At 43.2% G+C, this 26,313-nt stretch overlaps 1 protein-coding gene across 1 annotated transcript; it reads right to left on the bottom strand.

Moving 5' to 3' along the window:
• Positions 1-923: 923 nt before the first annotated feature.
• LMAN1 (lectin, mannose binding 1) lies at positions 924-25,687 on the bottom strand. The gene is made up of 13 exons (XM_087958551.1): positions 25,415-25,687; positions 20,440-20,594; positions 19,658-19,765; positions 19,468-19,529; positions 17,293-17,392; positions 15,178-15,301; positions 13,580-13,638; positions 7,628-7,760; positions 5,970-6,163; positions 5,800-5,870; positions 5,188-5,344; positions 4,613-4,734; positions 924-2,641 (listed from the first exon to the last, which is right to left on the bottom strand). Exons 1-13 carry the CDS (start codon positions 25,659-25,661, stop codon positions 2,605-2,607), a joined length of 1,569 nt encoding a protein of 522 aa, XP_087814677.1. The 5' UTR covers positions 25,662-25,687; the 3' UTR covers positions 924-2,604.
• Between the last annotated feature and the right edge of the window lie 626 nt (positions 25,688-26,313).

Below are 26,313 nucleotides of genomic sequence, written 5' to 3'. Positions count from 1 at the left end.
TAGACTGACTTTCTGTTATTTGTGGCAGCACCATAGATACTGGAAGACTGCTATCAAGTCACTCCTAGTCCTTTTCATGAAACCAGCGTACCCAGTTCCTGCAAACATCCTTCATATTAAAGCTTTTAGTCCCTTAATCATCTTTCTTGCTCTTCCCTGCATCTTTCTAAAGCCTCAATGTATTTTCAACATACAAACAGAACAGTGCTCTTCAAAAGTATACAAGAATTGGCAACTACATTTCCAAAGTTTTTATGAAAAACTGCATCTCAGCAGCAGATGAATTGTTATTTCCAGTTAAGAGAGAATTCTGCAATTATTGGCACTGTGTGTGATGTGTGTTGCATGCAGACACTTTCGGGTTGTCCTGGTTCCTGACAACTGCCTGGACTGGACAAACCCCTGCAGTTTTCTTGGCAAGATTTTTCAGAAGTGGTTTGCCATTGCCTCATCCTTCCTAGCGGTGAGGATCACTGGCGCAAAATCACCCAACTGGCTCAGTACCCAAGGAGACTGAAAACTCACAGCCTCCTGGATTCTAGCCTGATGCCTTATCTCTATCCCAAACTGCCTCTCTTCTATCATTATTCATGATGGGCTTGTAAAATAATTTCACTGCTGCCACCCTTAAAAATACAGGCAGGTCATAAAATGTGCATTGTGTTCCTACCAATATTCAAAATGAGACTAGAAATGTTTCATTATATGCCACATGGAACTACAGATATGTGAAAATGCAAGTATGGAGTAGTAACCTTTCACAATTATGTGCATTTCATGTATTGGTTAGGACATGAGGGATCTTATATTGAAATCTTGTCCACTTGCTAATTATTGTCGGGATATGAATTCCAGTCTAACAATGCTCTTGAGTACAACATTACTGTATTTTACCCTCTGAACACAAGATACAATACCACCGATTGCTTCAATATTTTAATTCTCAGCTGGGTAGATTCACATTATGTCAAAAAGAAAACATAAGACATTTATCTACAAGATTTTTATCATGACCCAAGCGTTTTCCAAAGAAAAATAATGCAACAGAATCCACTTTTTTCTGCATAAAAGAAAGCAGTGTCTTCTTTAATGAAAACTCAAATCGCGCAAACCCTTGATTTAGTAGGTCATTTTTACAACATACATTTGGTTTTAATTTGCCCAAGGCACCTGTAAAAACATTTGCTGGTGTGAAACAGAATGGATCATGGCCCTTCTTTTGAGTGATTTGGGTTGAGAAAAATAAGTCTGCTTATTTGTCTTCAATTGTGAGTTGTAGGAAGGTATTTGGCATCTGTGTGTTTTTCAAAACTTGGTGGAAAACATCTGATTTATAAATCCTAATATAACACTGCCAATATCTTTAAAGGGAGAGAATTGCATAGATTTGTTCTGTTTCTCAAAACTGCAAACAATGCCTTCAAAATATGTAATACTGGATTAAAATGAACATTGCTTGTCTTTTAATATTTTAAGTTCAGAGGAATTTGAGCACTTGATGATATGAGAAAGCTGTTCTATTGGAATTTCTACATGTGTAAAAAATGAAGCTTCAAGTTAATACTATACAGGCAAGATGCAAGGCAGAGTAAAATCACATTTGCTGTTCTGGAACTGACTTAAGAAGGATTACATAACAAGTGGCTAAGACTTAAGAATACTTGAAGATGAAGAACAATACCGGTTCAGCAAAAAGAGGAGAAAAAGCCCGATTTTTTTTTTTTTTAAACAATGCCATCCGGATCTATTCACAATATTCCTGGCTTTGGAGAGGACCAAGTTCAGTTTGAATTTTAACATTCAATGATAACGTTTTGAAGATCACCGCTGTCCCATATTCTCCCAAGTCAGATGACTTTCAAGATCATGCAAGCTAGGATCTCTTCGTTGAAGAGGCATTAAAAAAACACTTTTACAAAAGTTATGATCGATGTGAATACAATGAATACAAACAACTGTATCAAAACATGCTAAAAAGAGCCTGTTCCCACCTACCTTTTCCTACACAGAAAAATGGCACCATTAAGAATTGAACTGTTCTATAAACTTCCTCTTTCTTGCCCCCCGCCTGTCACTGTTTCCACAAGTCTATCTTTTAAAAGTTGAATCGGCAATATCTAACTCTGCTCATCTAATGCTGCCCACAAGGTTACATTAAAAAAAAAAGAATTCTTTGCAATCTTATAGCTCTAAAAGGGGATGCAGTTTCAGAAAGCCAATGCCCGCTTGCCTGCCTGTCTTTCTTCCTGAGACACAGAACAATTATTATACAGCTTGTCTTTCTGCCTTCCATGATCTCCCCAAATAAGAATGTAAAAATAAGTGTGAGAAATATTTCTGTGCCAAGACCTTACTTGGGATATATTTTGACAATGAAATAAAGGTATTTTCCATCCACCCCATCTCTCCTGGATGCTCAAAGGCAGAATTTATCTCTTTTCTGCCTTGGAATCGGTCCATTTTATAACATCGCAATCCACTATTCGGTGTACTTGATTAGGAAAGAACTCAATAATTTAAAATATTGAAGCATTTTCAACACTAAAGGATTCCTTCCCTCTTCTCCAACTAGTGCAATGCTTTCCACGCACGACAGAGAGGCCATCAAAAGAATTTCTTTGCTGCTGCTTCCTGCTGACTCCTGCAGACACAACAGAAAGATAAATCCATTAGCTCAACTCACTTTAGAAAGCTTTTTGCCTGTCTCGATAACCTGTCTTTCAGAATCAGGAATGCTCTGGAATTTGGAGGAGGAGACAGGGCAGCCTCACCTTAAGCTTCTTGGGCTAAACGTGGCCTTTTTAGTACTTTAATCTGAAATAATTAAGCTCACTAGAGTCTTCAAGGTCTCCAAACCAACTTAGGCTAACTACTGAAATAAGATTAACAATTACTTCAGATCACAGTGAAGCGACTGACAGAAGCTGAGCTATTTAGCCCAATATTATTTCCCACAAAATACCTTATAGTGAGAAACTGATAATTAAATTAGACTGACGTAGAAGGCTAGGAGCACAGTGGCTCACATGGGTAGGACCCTCGGTTGGAGGTTAGCAAGCCTATGTTTGAGACCCAAGTGCTGCTGTGGAAAGTGTGAGCTCCTGTCCTTCGTTCCAGCTCCTGCTGGCAACATGAATGGGAAACACCCCATCCAATTGGGCGTTCCCTGGGGAACACCTAATGGTTTCAACCCATAAGTGCCTCGGTGCTTAAGACACATATGCAATGAGAGAGACAAGGAACATACACTGTCCATTTTGTGTTGCAAGAGGAAAATACCTCACAGAAGAGATTGGAAAAGACGGTGCTTAATTTTTCCTTGCAGGTTGTTTGCAAAGACTCATTTAGTTGCTGATAGAAGAAAATATTTGTAGCTGAGGGTTGAATTGTGGGGGTCCTTGGTGCCCTCAGAGCTTGGTTGTTATCTTGCATATGTTTTATTACCCAATTAAGTTACCTGCTCAGGTAATGAATTATGTGGAAAAAAACAACCAAGCTCAGAGAGCACCAAGGACCCACACACTTTTACGTGCAATACATATCTCTACTTGAATTCTTCCTCAAGGAGCACGAGGCGGCTTATTTAATATTTTGTCCTCTCAGTTTTATTCTCATAACAATACTATTGTATATTGAAAGCTATGCTAAGAAAGATTTGCTTCATCACCGGGACTTTTACCCAGACCCTCTTGGGTCCAATTTCAGCTTATTCAGTTCAACCCCCCCCCCCTCCCACCAACCATGAGCCCCTCCCAACTTGGACCCCACATTTAAGACCCAAGAAATGAAAGGAGGGGAGGGAGAAACGATTAGAGGACAACACGTATGCATTTCCATGACAGCAAAAGAGCTTAAAATCTTGTCCGTCCTGTCCCTTTTTTCTACGCCCTTGGGAATGCAGATTTCAAAAGGTTGCTAAAGAGCTGTGGTGGCGCAGTGGTTAGAGTGCAGTACGGCAGGCTACTTCTGCCAACTGCTAGCTGCCTGCAATTTGGCAGTTCGAATCTCACCAGGCTCAAGATTGACTCAGCCTTCCATCCTTCCTAGGTGGGTAAAATGAGGACCCAGATTATTGAGGGCAATAGGCTGACTCTGTAAACTGCTTAGAGAGGGCTGTAAAAAGGACTGTGAAGCCGTTTATAAGTCTAAGTGCTATTGCTAAAGTGTATGAGAACCAAGTATTTCCTCAACGAGGGAGTGTTTTGGTAAGGACAGGTTCTTGTTGTTAAGTTCCCCAAAACTCCAAGAGTGCACTTTAAATCTTAAGCAAAAAAAGACCGAAAAGGATCCTAAATAGTTACATGTGACAGTGAGAATGTGAATTATAAGGTTTTTTTAAAAAAATGCACTTTTGAAAATTCCTAAGAATAGCAAAGACTCCACAAACATAATGGCAAAAGTGCATTTGTACCAAGACACCAGCATCTTAAACCCCGTGGTGTCAGGGATAAGCAGCATCTCTCCCTGTGTTTCTTACAATTTAATTTTATGTGCCTCATACGTTTTTAGGGCTTGTTTAGAACAGACACATGTTCATTTCTGAGCCACTCATTCAGTTCTATTCCTCAGGGCTCCTCCCTGTTTGCAAGGTATGTTCCAAGTCGGCACTTACCTGTACATGATGTAACTAATAAAGAGTAGCGTCTGGAATGCTACAAATATAAAGAAGTGTGTTGTGGATAAACATGATGGAAATTTTGGCAACTCTGGACATTTGGGTTTTTCATTTGATGGCTGAAATTACAAACAAGATGATGATTTTTCAACAAGCCGAATCCATGAGTGTACTCAAAATCATTTATCAAAAGCATTTATCATCTATCAAATTAAAACATATGAAGAACGGTTGCAGGATTTGGACATGGCTAGTCTAGAGAAAAGAAGGACTCGGGGGCACATGATAGCAGTATGCCAGTATTTGAGTGGCTGCCACAAAAAGGGATCGATTTATTTTTCAGAGAACCTGAGGGCAGGACAAGAAACAATGGGTGGAAACTAATCAAGGAGAGAAGCAACCTGGAATTGAAGAGAAACGTCCTCACAGTGAGGACAATAAACCAGTGGAACAGCTTTGCAATTAAACTGGGACAGGGTTTTCCAGTCTCATCTATTATGTTGGCTTTTGGGGACACCTCTCCTCCCTTTCACCCCCCCCCCAAAAAAAAGGATGCAAATAGCAATAGATACCATGTTCCTCTGGACTAAATGCTCAATATCCCTCTTTACGACATGGAGATGTTCCTTAATGTCGTTGAAATGCTGTGTGGTTTCGTAGATCCCACCAGAGGAAGCGGGGTGGTGCTGAATGCCAGTGATGAGACGCTGAGTTTCCCCCACAGAATTTCTGAAAAGGGAGTCAAGAATGCTCACATCAGAGATGCTGTTTAATGTCCCCGAGCTTTTAAAATAAACATACATCAAACATGAACTGAGCTGAATTGCCTCTTGAACCCACAGAACGAATGAAATGGAACATCCGAGCTAAAGTTCCACATTAGTTGGGACAGAAAGATCTCAACCTCCTTTCACTAATATGTTATATGACTTTGTTTACCCAAGCTCTGCATTAAGGACCTCAAATGCATTTGCTACATTGTTAACACTAAGGGTCATTTAAAAAAAAAAAACCTGTATATGGATAGACCATCTAAGAATAAGCAGAGTGTGTGGAATTTCAATGAGCAAAAAGAAAGAGAGCTACTTATTGGAATAGTTCACACCTCAACAACAATCTTATAATGTGAAATCTCTGTTGGACATAAACTGGTATGTTACGTTTTTCCACACATGAATCCTTACTTCATTTCCACAACTTGTCTCAGAACCTCTTCTTGAGTTTTTACAATATTGTCAAGCTCTAACTGGGAAGCCTGTAATTTAAAAAAAGAAACATAGAACTGTTAGCGAAAAGGACAAAACTGTCAAAATACAGAATTGTATTTTGTGTAACATGTGTACTAACAATATACCTGCCCTTGATGGCTAGGGACATTTGACCCTCTTTTGGAAATCTCTTCTGTTATCGTAGAGACGTATTTTCTCTGTTCATCCAGAATCATGTCTAATTGCCTGTTCAGCTGTTTTATTTCCAGGTGAATTCGATTTTGGCCTTCGAAGATCTGTCTCAGCTCACGATCACCCACCGTCTCATAGATATCATCCACTTTAAAACAAAACCACACAAGTGAGACATTCCGGTGAGTCAAATGATTCCAACCTAACTGCATTTAAACATATACTTAACCACTTGCTGTGTTTTGATGTGAATGTTCTGAGTAAGACAGACAAGTCAGAGGGAAGCACAAAAGCAGTTCTAAATAAGAACTGTCTACTTGGGATATTTCATAATATTATAGACCTATATATATATAGACTTTCATTCCAAGTGAGTGGATGAAGAATTTCAAGGAGAGATTTTGCAGGACAAAGTGAGTTTGCAGGATAAAGTGGGGGAATCTGATGGAACTATTTTGAGTTCACAAATTGCATTGGTTTATCAAAATATAAAATACAAAATGTACAAAGAAAAATAAAGATAATGGAAAAAAATAAGTAGGGAAAAGGGGAAGAGAAGAAAGTGCAGGGCAGAAGGAAAAAGAAAAAAAAAAGGCATTGATTTCCAGCTCCTTTTGGTGCAGTATAATATGGTAATAATTTGAGATCTTAGCTTTTTACTTTTGTGTAATAATATATACCAGCCATTTCTATACCATCAAACCTATCTAATTGGCAAAATCGAAAGTCAACGTTTCATTTTTCTCCCCACAACAAGCACAAAGCCCATAAGCGGTTTCCAAGGGGAATCCGATGAAACAATTTATAACCGAAAGCAACTCAGGCTCTTCTTATCTTTTAAACCAGGTTTATAAAAAATAGTATTCTAAAAAAACAGGAAATAAAGCCACCAACGGGCAAAGGTAAACTCGCAATATCTGCAGGTTTGAAGGTTGCACTAATTTTGCTTGGCATACTAAAGGCCACAATCCAGAAATGGACAAAACCAGAATCCATTCTCAGAATGGAGTTCAGAAGGATTTTAAAGGAATGAAACAGGGGTCCTAAGGTTTTGCACATTTTAAGGCCTCTATAACATTTCTTAAACCCCCTTCCCCTCCAACACCACACCTCTCCAAACCGAACACCCGCCCCCCCAAAACTAAGGAAAAAAGGAACTTTTTGATCTTCTTCATGCTTGAGGGCAAGGGAGAAGTTTTGGAAACAACCACAATAAGCTTTTGGGCAGGGTACAATTCCCCTACTGCAGAGGTCCCCAAACTTGGCAACTTTAAGACTTGTGGATTTCAACTCCCAGAATTCTCCAGTCAGCATAGTTGGAGTTGAAGTCCACAAGTCTTAAAGTTGCCAAGTTTGGAGAGCTCTGCCCTACTGTATAGTTTACCTACATGCTAAAGGAACTTATGCGTATAGCAGACAGAACGCATTGCAAAGCAAAGATCGTTTCTTTATTTTTCCCTCTGGATTCCCCTGTAAAAATCATAGAACTGCAGGCTCCTCTAGTCATTCTGGTTTTGTTTTTCAACAAACCAGAGAGAATGCCCATTTAGCAAAGCAATTCTTTCAATGAAGACTTGGCTTTCTACATCGAGTCTAGCGCTTGACTGCTTACCTGGCTGGCCTTCTGTGCCCGGATGCTCTTTCTTAAATTCCTCTTTCCTTTTGTCCAACTCTTCCTGGAAGTGCTGAAACTCTTCTTGATATTTCTCCTTGTCCTTTTCAGCAATTTCTGCATCTGGTGGAGGCTACGAAATCAATTCTGAGTAAAAAGGCATCCTAAAATTTGACAGGCACTATTGGCATCAGGCACTCTTGCGTTAATATTTTGGAGCGTCCAAGGAACACTTTGAAGAAGCTGAACTGGCTCATATGTGCAACCTGATTGCCTTTACAAGAAGAGAGGCTCAAGATCCAGATGGATCTTGACAGACTAGAACACTGGGCCATATTTAACAAAATGAAATTCAATGTAGAGAAAAGTAAAGTTCTACACTTAGGCAAGAAAAACCAAAAGTACACATATAGACTGGGTGAAACCAGGCCCAATAGCTGTGACAGAGATCTTGGAGTCTTAATGGACAACCAGCTAAACATGAGCCAGCAGTGTGCAGCAGCCACCCAAAAAACGAATGCAATTCTAAGTTGCATTAACAGAGGGATACAATTGAGATCAAGTGAGGTACTATAAAGCCTTAGTACTGCATCCAGTTTTGGTCACCACATTATAAAAAAGATATTGAGATGCTAGAAAAAGTGCAGAGAAGAGCAACCAGGATGATTAGGGGACTGGAGACTAGAACCTATGAAGAACGGTTACAGGAACCGGGCATGGCTAGTCTGGTGAAGAGAAGGACCAGGGGAGACATGATAGCAGTCTTCCAATATTTGAGGCGCTGCCACAGGGAGGAAGGGGTCAAGCTATTTTCTAAAGCACCCGAAGGCCAGACAAGGAATAATGGATGGAAACTGAACAAGGAGAGATTTAACCTGGAAATCTGGAGAAACTTTCTGACAGTGAGATCAACCAACCAATGGGACAACTTGCCCTTGGAAGTTGAGGGAGCGCCATCACTTGAGACCTTCAAGAAGAGATTGGGCTGCCATTTGTCAGAAATGGTGTAGGGTCTCCTGCTTGGGCAGGGGGTTGGATTAGATGATCTACAAGGTCCCTTCCAACTCTGATTATCTGTTATCTGTTTGTTTTACCCATGCTATTCCAGATACTGCTGAGTGAAACCTCTAAATGTATGAGAAGTATACAGAGTCCTTGACTTACAACCATAATGGAGGTATGTAAAGATTCTCAGTCATCCAAGTCCTGGTTGTCCCAAAGGTGCTTTTTCAGGAGGCAACTGGACTTTTTGGTGTTTTTTCCTTTTTCCCTTTTTTTGGGCGGGGGTGGGGGGGGGTGGGAAGACGTTTCACTTCAAACTCTCTAAAAGGATGCAAATGACCAGGTGTCTGCAAGGAATATAAATCCTTCCACCCCCACTATCCAGTCAGAGCTGAAGAAGCTTCTGGGATGAGAAGCGAAACGTCTTCAAAAGAAAAAAACCAGAAAGTCCAGTTGCCTCTTGAAAAAGCACTTTTGGGACAACCATAACAGCCTAGCCATCATAGTCATATCTTATAATGGTCGTAAAATGGGTGGGTCACATGATCAAGCAACTTAGCAGGGTTGATCAATGTGAATGCTGTGGTCATTAAGCACACCAATGCTTTGCTATGGATGCCAAAAACTGGGACGTAATGGGAATTCCGTCATAAAATGTGCTCATATGACTGCAGGATGCCGTCAATGCAGTCTGGAGGCCAAGTGCCCTAAAGTGCGATCGAGTGCCGGAAATGAGGTCACGCGGGGAACCCCAAAGGCGCTTTTTCAAGAGGCAACTTTGACTTTCTGGTTTTTCTTTTTGAAAACCTTTCGCCTGCCATCCAAGGAGCTTCTTCAACTTCTGACTGGATGGTGGGGAATGGAAGGATTCATACTCCCTGCAGGTAACTGGTCATTTGCATCCTTTTAGAGCAGGGTGTCCAACCTTGCCAACTTTAAGACTTGTGGACTTCAACTCCCAGAGTTCCTCAGCCAGCTTTGCTGGCTGAGGAACTCTGGGAGTTGAAGTCCACAAGTCTTAAAGTTGGCAAGGTTGGACACCCCTGTTTTAGAGAGTTTGAAGTGGAGTCTTCAAAGAAAAACAACACACACCAGAAAATCCAGTTGCCTCTTGAAAAAAGCACCTTTGGGACAACCGTGACCTGGATGACTGGGAACCTCCATAGATGTCAGTTGGGAGGAGGCGGGGCGGGGCGATGATGACTGTCAGAACTTTGGATCTGGGTCATAATTCCTCCCCACAGGTAGATCCGTCGGAACTTCAAGCAGTTGCTAAGTGGCTGTAAGTCAAAGACTACCTGTCTGTGCCCAGAAAAGACTCCTCACTTCTGACCTGCTGCTTTACTGCAAAGGAAAAGCAGGGCCAGCCAGGAAGATGAAACCAGGAGGGAGGGCGTCTGGGCAGGGGTGGCATTCAAAAATCTCAACAACCGGTTCTCTGCCCGGTTGCTGGGTGGGCTTGACCATGGTGGGCGTGGCCTACCTGAACTTCTGGGAGGGCTGTTTTTTTTTTTTGCCTTCCCCAGAGTCCGGAGGCTTCCCTTGGGCCTCTGGAAGAGCGAAAATGGCCTCCCCTGGGCTCCGGAGGCCCTCCGAAAGCCAGAAACAGGCCCATTTCTGGACTTCCGGAACTTCCGGGAGGGCCGTTTTTCGCCCTCCCAGAGCCTCTGCGCAGACCCTGCATCCAAAACGGGCCACATGGAGACTCCTGGGAAGGGAAGGGCGGGGCCCGCTGGTCGGTTCAACTACCGGTTCGGTGAGCCAGGTGTAAATTTAACATCCAGTTCACCCGAACCAGCCCGAACCGGCTGAATCCCACCCCTGGGTCTGGGTGATTAAAGCTTTATTCTCCTTGTTCTGACCCAGCTCCCGAACTTGACAAACCTGTAGTTGAACAAATGTTATCCTTTATTACAGTGATCCCCAACCTTTTTTATGGCGTGGCCCGGTACCGACATCAGCTGGGCGCCGCCATCTTGTTTTGATGAAAAAGTGCTTCCGGTGAGCTTTCTACCCGGAAAAGCTCACTGGAAGCACTTTTTCATCAAAACAAGATGGCGGCGCCCAGCAAGCCAGCGGCCCGGTAGGACTTGTTCCACGGACTGGTACCGGTCCGCGGACCGGTGGTTGGGGACCCCTGCTTTATTAGGCGCGCCAGCAGCCCCGGCAATAAGCCTCTCTCTCACACACACACACAACAAATAAGTTGTCTGGCAGGGAGATGAATGGTTGTCTGCCACACCTATTCAACTCCGCTGGCCAGAACTAGGGTGGGACTTCACTAGTAGCAGTGGCTCTTCCATCCCAAGGATCGGCCCATAGATTTCCACCTCTCTCCTTTCCTCTGCCTTCTGCGCAGCCGCGCGTCAGGCACTGAACCCAGCTGTTCCTCCTCTTCCTTATCAGCCACCTCCAGACCTGGGAGCTGTTGACTCTCCATCTGAGGGCTGATGGATGGCTCAGGCTCTGCTTCTGTCTCTATCTCTGACAGCTTCATTCCCTCTTCCCCCTCAGAGCTCTCAGGTTGCCTTGAAGTTGGCCCTGACTCTTACGCCTCCTCCTCATCTGATTTGGTTGTTGGAGGGGCCGGCGGCCAACAGGACACAACACTCTTCCTTCTGGGAACATAATTGTGTGATGACGACTGCCTGAATATGGTTACAGTACTCCTAGTACTAACTTTCGTTTCTGACCTCTCTAATCTTCCACATTTTCCTGGCATAATTAAAATAGATGGAAAGACCACAAAACATATACATACTCTACATCTATAATTCCACTACAAATCTATAATTAGCCTGGTTTTTTTTTTTTAAAAAAGTTTAGTTTTCCAAAAAGGAAATATACTCTACTCCAGGGGTGGGCAAACTACGGCCCGCGGGCCACATCCGGCCCGTTGGTCTTTTTATGCGGCCCGCCGAAGATTGGTCCGTATGTAACCGCGGCCACTTTTTGGCTGCTTTCAGACGTGTTGAGAGGAGGTGGTTGAGGCGGAGGCGGGTGGTGGAGAGCAAGTAGGGCTCCTGGCGGGCTTGTCAGGCGGAGCAGGAAACAGGGGCAGGAGCCCGGCGGAGCGAAGAGAGCTGAAACCTGTTGAGGTCTCGCCGCAGTGCCTTCGCGGGGAGAGAAGCTGCCAAGCTGGGAGGAGCGCGGGATGCTGCCGACTCGCCTCCCTGCCCCTCCGTCGTGACTGCGGGAGAAGGAGCCCTGAGCGCTGTTCTCGCGGCCACCACCGACGGAGCCCAGCTTGATTTCGCCTGAGCCGCGTTTGATTTGGAAGGGGCGTGGGAGGCGGCACCAAAGGAGCACTCTGGGGTTCGGACAACCACCTGCTGAGCGCCTCCGGGCTCCCCACCGTGGCGGGCAGACCTTGGGGCTGCACTCTGGAACCCAGTGCCACGGGACGGCGAAGCCGAGCGGCAGGAGGAGGCGCGTTGGAGCTGCAGCGGCCAGTTCAGATCTCTCGGTCCCGGGAATCCCCTTCGCCGAGGAGGAGCACGAAAAGCACAACGGGCCACGGGAAGAGCTGCGCCCAAGGAGCAACTGGTGGCCAGAGCGGCCGGGACTGGCAGTGGCGGCGAGGGCCCGACTTGCACAGGGGGCTGGGGCGGTTTTCTCTTGCGCCTGGCTTGGAGCGGCCCACCGTGTGATCTTGGGCATCTGGCTCGCTGCACCCTGGGCGCGCTTTCCTCGCCTCTCGGCCAGCAGCAGCAGCAGCAGCTCCGCCGCCGCCTCCTTCCTCCCCTAACGCCCGCTGTATTCCCGTGACCCGAGCGCCAGTAGGCGCTCACACCTCCCTCCATGGCCTTCCCTGTGGTAAGATGGGAGAGAACAGCGGCGCCCTCAGCGCGCCCGGTCCCGGGACCTCGCAGCCAGACCGAGGTGTGCTTGGTGGTGGACGTCCTGGCCGATCATCCGGGAGAACTGGTGAGGCCCGACAGCCCCAACTTCTTGTGCTTGGTGCTGCCTTCCCACTGGAGATGCAACAAGACCCTCCCGTGGCCTTCAAGGTAAGCCGGGAGGAGGCTGGGCGGAGCGGGCAGGTCCTGGGAGAGGCGCGCAGATGTTTCCTGCCGGCGGGCTTCCCAAGCGCCCGGAGGACTCGTGGTTTAATGGCAAAAGTGGCGGCGGGATGGGTGCTGGGCGGGCGGGGGAAAGGCAGGCGAAAGCCCCCACACACACACCTCGGCAAGCGGTTTGCAGGGTTAGCCAGCAGTTTCTGCAAGAGACTGAAGGCCGGTCTGCTCCCCCAATTAGACGTTGGTTCAAGAGGGAGGGTCAGCCCTGCTACTAATTGGTGGTTCACAGTTTATCCGTGGGCACCGGAGGAGTTATGTTTTGGGGTGGGTGGGCGTTTATTTATTTTTATCTTATAAGTGGCCAACTTTTGTAAGCTGAGGGGGTACATTCATATACACACACACACACACACACACACACACACAGTCGTTTATTCGTAGGGGAAGAATCTGTCTATCTATCTATCTATCTATCTATCTATCTATCTATCTTGTGCAAATTTAACTATGACGCCAAACTTGAGTTTTGGAGGGTGTCTCGGAGAAAAAAATAGTTATTTTTCCTACCCAGTATGGCAGGCGTCTCTCCCACTTAAAAACAAAACTCTTTCCTCCCTCGCTTTGAAAGGGGGAACTGTTAACAAATGCAGTTTTTATATGTATCGTATCTTGTGCTGACCCGGCCCGTTCGTCAAATTTTAAAAGTCAATGCGGCCCCGAGCCAAAAAGTTTGCCCACCCCTGCTCTACTCAAAGTTTTGACATAGTTGATTTGCAACATAGTTCCAATTTACTGTCCTGTTTCATTGGGAATGCTCTCTCTGCATATTCTTAAATTTCATTTTCAAGCATTAAAACAAATGCAGAAACACCCTTTCTTCCAAAATCCACAGTGAGCATGCAGAACAAATATATAACCCAAAGATACCTACCGTCATTTTGCCAGGCTCAGTCAACTGAAATGTTAGGAATGACAAGACATCATGGTCATCTAGATAAAAAGTTCAGAAATGTGTCAAAAGAATTAAGTCTACATTATCCTAACTCAGTAGAATGACTTGGCAATTTAAAAGACATCTCATTTCACACATTATCTGGCCAGGAACACACAAAGGTCAACAACATTAGGAATGTTGTATGTATGAATGTTTTTCTATGGCCAAAACTGGCAACACACTTTCATTAACTGTGGACTAATAAGATGGGATCCACATCGAACAACAGCAAGGAAACGTGAATGAACTTTCACTCCTCATTCTAGCAAGCTATGCTTTTTCTAACTATGTGGGAGGAAATTTACGTCTGAGGATAGATACATAGATAGATAAATGTCTAAACCAGTTGTGCATATTTATCATAGGTTGCATTGGACAAAAAGCAGAAGGTAAGGGGGCAAAGGAGTTCCCTACAATTCTAGGTTCAATAAATGGTTTGGCAGATCTTGTACATCAGTTTTTTAAAAAATTACTTAATCACAAGGGCAAATTCTAGTTCTTTCAGGTGAATTTAAAGGTGAATTTCAAATATTGGTCATCCAAAACACTTTATGGTCTGGATTTCAGCCATGGCGTTTCCTTTTCGTTTGAGGTGTTCAATGTTTCACTTTGGTTCAATGTTTCTTAGCCTTGGCTGGTGAATTTTGAGACTTGAAGTCCAGACATCTTAAAATGGACTAAAAGTTGAGACGCTGCCTTTGTTATTATACCAATGCATAATTGGGTTCCAAGGTACCACTGCTGCTTTGGGCTTACATTCCTCTATACCCCAGTCCTCTCCTATAAGATCCATGGAACAATGAACTGGACACATTTCAAAGCAGACTGAGAGATTAATGGACATTGAAAAGAAAAGGGAATTCTTTTTCTGAGAATAAAGATAAAAGTTCCTCTTGCACATACGTGCTAATCGTTTCCGGCTCTAGGGGGCGGTGCTCATCTCCGTTACAAAGGCAAAGAGCCAGCGCTGTCCGAAGATGTCTCCGTGGTCATGTGGCTGGCATGACTAAATGCCGAAGGTGCACGGAACACTGTTACCTTCCCACCAAAGTGTCCCCTATTTTTCTACATGCGTTTTTTACATGCTTTCGAACAGCTAGGTTGGCAGAAACTAGGACAAGTAACGGGAGCTCACTCCGTTACGCAGTGCTAGGGATTCGAACAGCCAAACTGCTGATCTTTCTGATCGACAAGCTCAGAGTCTTAGCCACTGACCCACCGCGTCCCATTTTCTGAGAATACCAGTCCTTTAAACACACCTTCAATTTAGATTAGGGTGTGGCTGAAAAGGACATGTCTGTCATCTTCTACATGATGTAAACAAGTGGCAAGGGGACCACTGCTTGATCCCATACACTCAGTCTACTTAATTTTTCTGTTGCCATCCAGAAAGACGATCATCTTTGTACCATCCTCAGGGTTTTTTTAAAACAGAAATTAAGTCTGCAGGCATTTTGACTCAATCTATCCCAATGACAGAAATCATTTCTTGGGCAAAATAATCAGGGGAAAGGTAACCTGAATGGTAAAATCACCTGCAAGGCCACCTGTTGCTGCAGAGATGCCAAAGTAGCCCTGAGGAGGCAGTACCATGTTTTCAACTTTGGCACAAAACTCATAGTCTTCTTTGTCTGGAGTAAAGCCATTGTTTATTAATACCTTGGAAGAAACAAGACAGAGATGATGTCACTTGATACAGAATTAGGCCATTTATCTATCTCATGGTTGCCCAACCTTTTGGCTTGGCTGGGCTGCACATTACAGGTGTTATGTCTATCTTACATGCAGCTCTATCATTCCTCTCTATTGTAGCTGTTTCCTGTATCACATTGCCACTCTAGGATTCATCTCTATTGTTTCTGTGATGCACTTCCTATTCCTGTTGTATTACTCACTCTCTAGTACACAGGTCTCCAAACTTGGCAACTTTAAGACTTGTGGACTTCAACTCCCAGAATTCCAGTCAGCAAAGCTGGCTGACTGAGGAATTCTGGGAGCTGACGTCCACAAAGTTGCCAAGTTTGGGGACCCCTGCTCTAGTAAAATAGTTTCTGCACAGTGATAGCCTGTAGTGTGCTTACTTACTCTACATGAAACAGAAAGTAAAGAGGAATTGTCTTGGATGGCATATAAAATATATAATATAGTGAATGTATATAAACAGTCATGGTGGTGCAATGGTTATAATGCAGTATTGCAGGCTGCTTTGGCTGCCAGTCGGCTGCCTGCAGTTTAGCAGTTCGATTCTCACTGGCTCACAGTTGACTCAGCCTTCCATCCTTCCGAGATCGGTAAAATGAGGACCCAGATTGTTGGGGGCAATAGGCTGACTCTGTAAACTGCTTAGAATGGGCTGTAAAGCACCGTAAAGCGGTATATAAATCTAAGTGTTATTGCTATTGCTAAGTCACAATAGCAATCATGTGGGGCCGCATTACTAGCTATCCAGAGCTTGCATGCAGCCCATGGACTGCAGGTTGGACAGGACTATGAACTGAAGAAACCTTTTAGATTAGAAGTGAAATGTTTTCAAAGAAAAAAAAAACAAGAAAGTTCAGTTTCCTTTTGGAAAAGCACTTTTGGGACAACCATGACCTGAATGACTAAGAATCTTTATAGACACTGGTCCATCTAGTTGATCTGTACGTAGTGCATCAGTTGAATAAGACAACTAAGGCTTTTCTGCCAGTCCTGTGACCTAAATCATTTTAGTAGAAATACTAAATTATGTCAGACAAATGGCTTTTTTCAATTATCATCCTCAGCCAGTATGATTATTTTAAAGTCCATGAAAAATCTCTTTTGTCCTCCAAGGAATTATTGAGTCTTATCATCTGCACCTCTATAGCTGTCTGGTTTGGTTCTACAACCCAACAGGACAGACACAGACTTCAGAGGATAATTAGGACTGCAGAAAAAAACAATTATTTCCAACCTGCCTTCCGTCAAGGACCTGTATACTGCACCAGTCAATAAAAGGGCTGTGAAAATATTTACAGACTCCTCACATCCCAGACATAAACTGTTTCAACTCCTTCCCTCAAAACGATGCTATAGAGCACTGCACACCAGAATAACTAGACACAAGGACAGTTTTCCCCCGAAAGCCATCACTCTGCTAAATAAATAATTCCCTCAACACTGTTCAACTATTACAAGTCTGCACTACTATTACTGTTAATCTTCTCATCACTCCTTATCACCCATCCCCTCCCACTTGTGGCTGTATGACTGTAACTTTGTCGCTTGTATCCTTACGATCTATATTGACTGTTTCCTAGTATGATTTGATTGCTTATTGTGCCCTTGCTTATTTGTACCCTGATGATTCTTGACTCTTGACGAATGTATCTTTTCTTTTATGTATACTGAGAGCATTTGCACTAAGACAAATTCCTTGTGTGTCCAATCACACCTGGCCAATAAAGAATTCTATATATTCAAGATAAAACAGTCTGTTTCTGGGTCTCAAGCTTTGCGTCTTGGGACTGAGAAAGATCTGAAAGATCTTATCGATGGTGATACATTATGACTGCCACACTTCTCTTCCCACTTCCAAAGTATACTGTTAACTCATGAGTTCCTGTTATTTAAAAATACATCATTAAATATACATATGGGACAGTATAATGAGAGCTGGAATTACTTACAGATAGTGTCTTCTGATAGTAAATAATCTTTGTACGGATGGGATAAGGCTTGTTACGAAAATCTCTTTGACATGATGCCAACGCTTGCGTGGACCCATCACTTTAAAACAGAAACATCTTATCAATACAAATTTGGCAAGTCAGGATAATCCACAGATGAAAATTAAAGACCCATGTACACGACATGCGGTCCATCTGAATAACATAAAATAGAAGCCGTCTAGAAGTAGTCCTTGACTTATGACCAGGATTGGGACCAGAACTTCCACTTTTCCTTTTTTTGCCATGATTTTTAAGCGAATCATTGTGGTTGTTCAGTGAAATCAGTGGTCATTAAGTGAATCTGGTTTACCCCATTGATTTTGCTTGTTGGGAACCTGCTGGTAAAATCACAAAAGGTGATCAGATGACTCTGGGACATTGCAACCATTGTAAAAACATGCCAGTTGCCAAGCAGCTGAATTTGGATTATGAGGCTCCAGGGATGCTACGATGGTCATAAATGTGAGGACCAGTCATAAGTAACTTTTCACAGGGTTTTTTTGGGGTTGTAACTTTGATTGGTCACTTAGTGAATGGTTGTAAATTGAGGACTACTTGTATTCAATGAATAAAAACTACAATCTCACCAAATAACACCTTAGCCCATGACTGAAATACTTAATATCTAAACCTGGATTAAGAAGAAGTATGGTTATTGTTTACTGTGGCATGCGTCAGCACACATCCATCATTAAGACGTCAGTCTTGAACCTGGAATGGATGTGGGAAGGCTCATGAAACAAATAAAAAACCCTGGGAACAATGGATAAACCTTCTGAAAAGACCTCTACTCCCAGCATTAACAATCTGGGCAGCTGCAAGATTACAAGCACAAGGTATGTCCTTAGTTAGGTCGGCGGTTCATGGTGAGGGTAGCAAAAGACTGGCATTGTCACCATACATGATGGGTAGGTGGTGAAGTTATGAGCTGAGGAGATGGCAGAGCAAGGAATAGCATGGCGAAGAGGAAATGAGCCAAGACTTTAAGGAATCTGATGGGAAGGATAAGAAAGTGGGATAGAATTTCACTTTTAAGAGACAAGTGACAAAAATGATCTAAACTGCTCTAGCAATTGAACTTCTACCACTTGGCCTGGGGACCGAGAAATGCATTTTTGAGCCAATTCAATTGCTCATGCTTGGGTCACCTTATGAGAGGATTGCTACAATCTGCTCTACATTGGAGCTGCCCTTGAAAACCACTAATGACATGGGAAAATACCCGAACAAAGCTGAATACCCCCCCACCCACATATATATTTTTGTAGATTTTCACGGGTACATGTATGCAGGTCTGGCGTGTTCGGGTCTTTTCCCATGTAAGATTGAGAGCATCTTGGCAACGTTTCGACGAGGTCCCACTCGCCATCTTCAGGCTGGTGCTTTCAGCTTCGTGCTTGTGCGAGCAAAGCGTGACTGGAGCTGCTGTCTCCCTATATACACTGGTGGGGAGGTTGGCTGTGTTGCCATTTCTTGATTGGTGGATGGAGTTGATGTTTGCAGATTGGCTGGGACTCGTTTGTTGGTGAGGGCTAGTTTCCAGATGTCTGGTAGGTGGGAGGCATCGTCCCGTGTATTCATGTTATGGGGGTGTTTCTCTATTTCGATGGCTTCCCTGATTATTCTCTTGTTGAAGTGTTCAGTATTGGAGATTAATTTGGTTCCCTCAAAATTAATTTCATGTCCTGTGGCTTTAAGGTGTTGGAAAAGGGAGGAAGTATTTTCTTCTTTTCTGACTGTGTTCTTGTGCATGCATCACAGAACACAGAACGCAGTCAGAAAAGAAAAATGGTTTTTTTTTCATCCTGATTCAAGACTCCCGAACAATCAGGATGAAGAAAAAACCATTCTGGCACAGCATAGGCTAGCACCAAATTTAAAACAGAAAAGGCTGTGAAAGTCTGACTCACAGACGAACTCAATACAGAAGCCTGATGATGGCAGATGAGATTCTGCCGAAACGTTGCTACAACTTTAAAAGCACAACTATAATAACGTGGGAAAATACCCGAACAAAGCTGAATACCATACATGTAAGTACCCGCAAAAACTTAAGAAAACATAAAAATATAAATAAATAAATATTATTTTTCTTCTGGAAAATCAAGACAGATCAGATCAAAGTCAACCTACTTTTGATGGTCATAATGGAGCTTGCCATTATTGCCGACAACAATCACCGCAGGGTTGTTTTTCTGCGAGGGAAGGAAATAAAAATAAGCATAAAGATAGGACAAGATATGAAGAATGAAAAACCAAGTAGGTCCAGACAAACTATTTAAAGTTCAACCCACAGCATATCCCTCAATGTCCTTTCACTCACCTTTGCATCGTTGTCAAAGGAGTCAAAGAAGATGCCAACACCATTCCAGTTATCTGCTGCACCAAAAACTGGGCCATCTAATCCTTGTCCCTCAGTATACCAGATTGCCTGTTCAGACACATGAAAATCTGAGCAATTTGTAGGCACTCCCAATTCATGCAACTTCCACGTTTGCAAACTCCCGACCCATTCCATCCCATTCATGTTGGAAGGCACCATTTAACCCGCTTAACCCACCAACCTGCTTCTGGGTTGAAAGGATTAGTCGGTGACATCACCATTGCCCATCACCAAGGACCCATGGAGGCTCCTTTTCCTGCCCCCATCAAGGAGCTGGAGAGGATGACAAGAGTTCAGCCTGCCACAGAGCAGCACTCGGGCCTCGGAACACAGTTTTGCTAACCTCCAACCCAACATTTGCAAACTGCAGCTGGTATTACGTCTCCTTTTAGAAGAGCTTTGCTGCCTTAAGAAAGTTCAAAACATTCTCAAAGATCCATCTCATCCTGGGCACCCTTTTTAAAAAACTATTACCATCTGGCAGACGGTACAGAATTAAAAAAAGCAAGGACAAATAGGCTGAAAAACAGCTTCTATCCCAGGGCAGTAGCTCTGTTGAATTCTACTGTATAGTGCAGTGTTGGTGTGGTGTCAGGAGTTTTCAATTCAATGTGTGGAGTGTGAAGCATGTGTGTTTGTGTTTATTTTCATGGTCATGATGTGCACTGAAGACGGTGTTTGATTTTGTTGTACGATGTGCAATAACAATAAACTAAACGTACCAATCCATCAGCTCCTACTCTTCCTCTTCCAGTCACTCGGAAGGTCACCTCAATCTCCCAGTATTCAAATATGGATTTGTTTTTCGTCCATACAGATCCTCTTTGGCTTTTTAATGAAGGAGTTATTCTGATCTGATCGGCACTGGGGATAGCATCTAAAAAGGAAGATCACCATTTTTAGTAATATGTCGAAAACCATACTTGTTAAAAGAATTCCCCAAAAATTACAATAGATTTTTTTTAAAATCCTGCCTTTATTATTTTTTTAAAAATAACTCAAGCTAGCAAACACACTTAACATTCCTTTCTCCTATTTTGCCCACCACCACCTTGTGAAATGAGTGGGGCTGAAAGACTCACTTAACAACCGCATCGTTTGGGGTTGGAATTTCAATCCCAATTGTGGTCGTAATTCAAGGACTACCCGTATACCATTTGACCACAATGAACAAGGCTAGTCATCGGGAACACAAAAGCACAGAAGGTTTTAAAATCTGCTTTTAAGTTTAGAAATAGCTGTTTGCCTCGCTAGTCGCCGCCCAGGTTTCAAATGTAAAAGAAATTTCTGGGTTGGGGAGTGCTTTTGGAACTTGAGTTAGCTTTGCAAATTGTAAGACTGGAACTTCAGGCAATTTTAGTCCTAAAACACATTACTATATATATCTGGGATGTGGAAACCAAACAGTTAGTTTGTGGATACTGTAGAGTTAGATCTGGCATGAATCAGACACATCCTAGCAAGAACAAAGTAGCATTAAACAGTGTGTAGCATATCAGAGAGCCAGGAGTTTGTTGGGAACATCCAGCTTTGCAGCTGTTGTGGTTTACCAGCAGCAGGTGCAGACGGCAGAGGTCTCTGACAGCGAGGACGAAAGGGAACCAGTCAGGGAGGCTAGGAGGACTTGGACGAGGGTCCTGTGTCTGGTTGCAGGGATGGGGCCAGGACTATCGGAGAGTGGGGTGCTGCCTTCGGAGCTTTTGGAGTCTGGCAGCAGTGAAGCAGAGGACCTCGGGGAGCCTGTGCCCAGTGTGTGTGTGTGCAGGGCTGCTCGAAGGAGAGAGCAGTTGAAGCAGCAAGGGCAACTCGGGAGTAAGGCTGGAAGGGGATGGCCCTTCCCATAAGGGATAAAAACCAGCCCTCGGGGATATGCTCTTTGCAGGAAGCAAATAAGTTCTTTAGACTCTGAGTCCTCATTGAAGCCCTGCGAACTCTGGTTTGTTTGTGAAACTTGTTGGTTGATATTTATCAGTAATTAGATTTCTGGTCTTGGGCAGCCTTTTACAACCTTGAAAAGGCTTGCTTTTATCTAGGACAATTAAGTTTAAATAACCGTTGGTTGGGAATGCAAAGAATTCCCAGTGCCACATTTAAAAAGTTTTGCTTTTATACAGTTTGTATTTGTTTAATTTGAACAAGGCTTGGGTCAGAACAGCAGCCCCATTGGATCCTGGACCTCAGTGAATTGATTCTCTGTGTCTTGCTTCTCTTTGACTTATCAAAATTAACTAGCAAAATGAAATAAGATTTAGGCACTCTTGTTTCTTTCATATTGGTTAAGCTCTGCATTGAGTCTTGCACAGACAGATACGGTATCCAGCAGCATCGAGATTAAAGGAATTCAAGACCTAATCCAAAAGAAACTCCTAATCTTATCACGAGACACACACACACACTGTGCTTTTCCTGAGCTAGGCGCTACTGTACACAGTTTAGAACAGCGGTCCCCAACCTTTGGGGCAATGGGGACCGGTTTGGAGATAAGTTTTTCCGTGGAATGGTGTGTGTGTGTGTGTGTGTGTTCATGTGCTGCCTGCCTCCCATGGATGGGGTGCTTGTTTGCGCAGCCCTGTTTCTGGCATGTTGTGGCCTGTTTGCTGGTCTACGGACCAGAGATTGGGGAACCCTGGTTTGCAAAACAGACCTCAAAGAATCAATTTTCATAAATGAAAGGCAGGCTGACCGTACATCACAATATATATTTATATTCCATTTTGCAGGTTATAGTAAACATGTATAATAAACTCTTCAATTGCAATACTATATTCCAAAAGGTGTTAGGAAGCATGCTAATAAGCAACAATTTGTGTAAGCTGATTCCAAATTGTTTTAAAGATTAACACAGCACTTTCTTAACTGTTCAATTCTAATTTAAAAGACTATTAGGTTAAATGCTAGCTTTTGTCCAGGAATTGGAGTTAATATCAAAGGTAACTTGCTTTGTATTTCCAGTGTTGATTTAATCAGTAACAAAAAGTCAACATGTTACTTTTTTTAAAAAAAGCAAAGCCTAGAGTCAGTTGTCACTAAAACAGAGTTCAAAAGTAACAACTATTTAATGTTATCAGCATCAGATAAACAATTTATTATAAATTAGGTTGGATAAAAAATTTAAAAGTGTGTCTATGTACCAGGAATGGGTATTCTGATCATATGTAAAACAGGACAAGGCAGTCTCTCATTCTACAGATCAGGGATGTCCAGCCTTGGGAACTATGGACTTTTAACTCTCAGAATTCTGGGAATTGAAGTCCAGAAGACACTTCTGCTGTAGTGATGAATCACCATATTGCCAGAGTTTATACTGTCAATTCCAAAATTTGACTCAACTACTCAAGAATAGGAAATTGAATGGCAAATAATCAAGAACTGATTGACAGGCCAAAAAAAAGGAGACATCAGCTTAATTTTACACATTGAACAAAAGATACTCAGTCATATTTTGATACTTGCATTCTATTTGACATATGAACAAGTCTAAATCTGGTCTTTAACTTCAAGTCTAGGTAAGATTAAGAAGAAATGAAAGCATGTTATTATGCTAAAGTTGAAATATCCAATGGATCACATTTGCCATCTCTTCATATGCATTCTAGCCGTATGGCAGAATATAAATTATCACCCTGCAGTCATGAACACAGACAAAAGACATTTCTAGCTATAAAGATTAAAGCAGAAGGGTATTATTTCAAATTTAGCCAACTTATATAATAGAATAATTCCAAAATAGAGCAGGAAAATATGAATTTAATGAAGGAACCAGGGATCCAAAGACCTCTTACTGAAACACCTTCACACCTCAATGTTGTATGATATGGTTGATTTCATATAATGAAAGGTAATTATTAGTCATCTGCCTTAGAAAACAGAATTCTCAATGGAAACAGTAAATAGCTGAAATAATCTACCAGCAGGTCCTGAAAACCTAAAACCTTTTACAAATTATAATTCAAGCACATCATAAACTTTAACAATAAAGTATTATAGTACCTGTACCAATACATTATGCCACAAAGGCAAAAGTGCCAAGAATGCCATCTCCCATTATAGTGGAAAAATATTAACGAAAGAGCTGGAAGACTTCTCAAATATGAAATTTTAAAGTTTGACTTCAATTATTTAGTTTCTCAAAAAGGAGAAAGATAACTTTTACAATTTTCAGTGACAATGTTAAATAAGTATGGAATAGAAACACCAGGAAGACTTGCAGAGTTTGAGAAAAAGTATTTATGAAAAGTATTTATTAGTATAGAAGAGATAAGATTATTTGAGAATTCTCATTCCACTCATCCAACATGAGACTTCATGGAATCTCCAAGAGACTATTAAAAAAATCTTGCTACATGTGATATGGTGAGTATATGATCACTTGAACAGTAATCATATGCTCACTATATCATATGTTGCAAAAAGTATTATTTTTTTATAGGCTAGTGTTTTTCAAAAGATGCATGGATTTCCCTAGTCAGGGAAATTCTGGGAGTTGATGTGCATACATTTTAAAATAGCCAAATATGGAAAACACTGTTATACAGTAATATGGTCAATCTGGGTTTGATTTCAATGAGTACATTTGCCCAGGAACTTGATAACATTTTGTATCCTACTTACCTTGGTGTTTGTATTAGGTTGCTCCGAAACATTGGTAATGTGGACCAATGCTAACCTACTCAGAGCATCAAATTTATTCTGTATATGTTGCCTTTATTATTTTTATAAACAACTCAGGGTGACAAAGATTCCTAATACTCCTCCCTACTCCTATTTTCACCAGAACAACAACCCTGAGTGTTAGGTTGGGTTGAGAGAGTTAGACTGGTCCAAAGCCACCCACCTGACTTTCGTGCCTAAGGTGCGACTAGAACTCAGTCTCTTGGGTTCTAGGCCAGCACCTTAACTACTACAGCAAACTGGTTTTCTTTTCCAGATACCCTCATCAAGTAGAGCTAAATGCCTTATGGAGATTCTCAGTCATCCAGGTCACCAAGTTGTCTCAAGGAAAGTCCAGTTGTCTCTTGAAAAAGCCCCCTTGGGATTCATCAAGAAGAGGAACTTTGGCTTTTGCCAGGTAGAGAAATTGTGGATCAAGTAATTGCTTTTCTATTACCAATTTCTAGGGATTTATAAGATGAATCTGCACAGGAGAAGGCAATATGTCTGAGCTAAAGGTTCAAGAGTGATTGATGGGGTTCACTCCCATTAAGAAACACCCTGATGGATTCTTTGCAATATTTATCTCTAAAGGGCAAGTTGTGAAAGAATACTTTATAATTCTTTAAACCCACACAGATAACTTTGTACCTTTGGGCCAGTCACTCTCTCTCTCTCAACCCAACCCATCTCTGGGATTGAGAAACGAAAATGTCCATTCCTTTACACCCATTCGCATTAAAGAAAGATGAGGCAGCAGCCCACAAAGGCTGGATGTTACCTTTGGAGAGAAGACGGCGATGCAAGAAAAAAACGATTTTTTTTAAACACTCCCTTAAATCGTTTTGATATGTTCCTATTAAGACTATAGAGAAATCTCTTCCTTGATTTGTAAGCCAACCACGATCCCCACAAGCTGAGCCGCAAACCAACTGCACTCTGTGTATGCCCAGAGGCCCTTCCCAAGGCTAATCGCTGATCCCTCAGAATAGATCCCCAGGTCAAAGGAAGACCCGTTTCCCCTCTTCAGGAACGACGGCTACTTACTGCCCGTAAATACCCAGAAGGGCACCGATCCGTCTGGCTGCACCAAGTGCGGTCCCTTAAAACTGTACTTGTATTCGAACCGCCGGTGAGGCCCCGCCGCACTGGGACTGCCGTCGCTCTCCGCCTGCCCTGTGGCGTCTGCCGGGGGGAGGAAGCGGCTGCTGAAGCACAGACACGCGGCGACCAAGAGCTTCCTCGCGGTCAACACCGCCGCCGAGCCTTCCCTCCCAGCCCTGAGCGCCACCATCTTGGACTCCCTGCTGCATGGAACCCGGCTTGGCCAACAGGGCGCTCGCTGATTGGTCCGGCCGCCAGGAGGGCGGTGCCTCCCGCGGCCAAAGGGCAAGGAATACGGTAGCTTGCTCATAGAGGGCGGGGCCTCGTCGGCCACGCCTTTGGGCCACGCGCCGAAAGCGAAACAAGTGGGAGGGGGAAGAGCGGTTATTTCGGACTTGCGTGTTAACGGTCGCTCGGTGTCTTTTCCGCAGGGGGGCGGGGGCGGGGGGGGAGCCACGTTTCCACGACCATTCATTTATAAGGATTAACTAGTTTAAAGCAATGCTGCCGTGGGGACGCTTGATGGGCAAAGGAGAAATACAAACGCGGGCGGCTCGCTTCTCTCTTGAACTGGCTTGGGACCATCATCATCCCCCCAGTAGCATCTTGTGGGGCGGGGAGTGATGGCATTTGTAGTCCTTCCTTGGCAGTGGTGGGAATCAAAAACTTTACTACCGGTTCTGTGGGTCTGGCTTGGTGGGTGTGGCAGGGGAAGGATACTGTAAAATTCTCATTCTTCACTCCACTAACCTACTTTCCAGCTCCATTCTCCTGTGCAGGGCAACCAAAGAAGACCCAGCCAATTAGCTGGGACTCAATGGGAGGCAGAGAAGAGGTGGGGG

The sequence above is a fragment of the Notechis scutatus genome, chromosome 2 (genome assembly GCF_049901735.1).
Source record: "Notechis scutatus isolate UNSWTSFEM ecotype Mainland chromosome 2, rNotScu1.2, whole genome shotgun sequence".
NCBI classification, from domain to species: domain Eukaryota; kingdom Metazoa; phylum Chordata; class Lepidosauria; order Squamata; family Elapidae; genus Notechis; species Notechis scutatus.
Note: the sequence above shows the minus strand (reverse complement) of the source record. Positions and strands in the feature narration are given on the sequence as shown.

Excerpts from the sequence above, each read along its gene's own strand:
- LMAN1 (XM_087958551.1), bottom strand. The coding sequence starts at position 25,661 with ATGGTGGCGCTCAGGGCTGGGAGGGAAGGCTCGGCGGCGGTGTTGACC. Across the intron at positions 7,761-13,579 it reads CTGAGCCTGGCAAAATGACG|CCTCCACCAGATGCAGAAAT; the intron begins GTAGGTATCTTT and ends TTGATTTCGTAG. Across the intron at positions 6,164-7,627 it reads GGGCACAGAAGGCCAGCCAG|TGGATGATATCTATGAGACG; the intron begins GTAAGCAGTCAA and ends TTTGTTTTAAAG.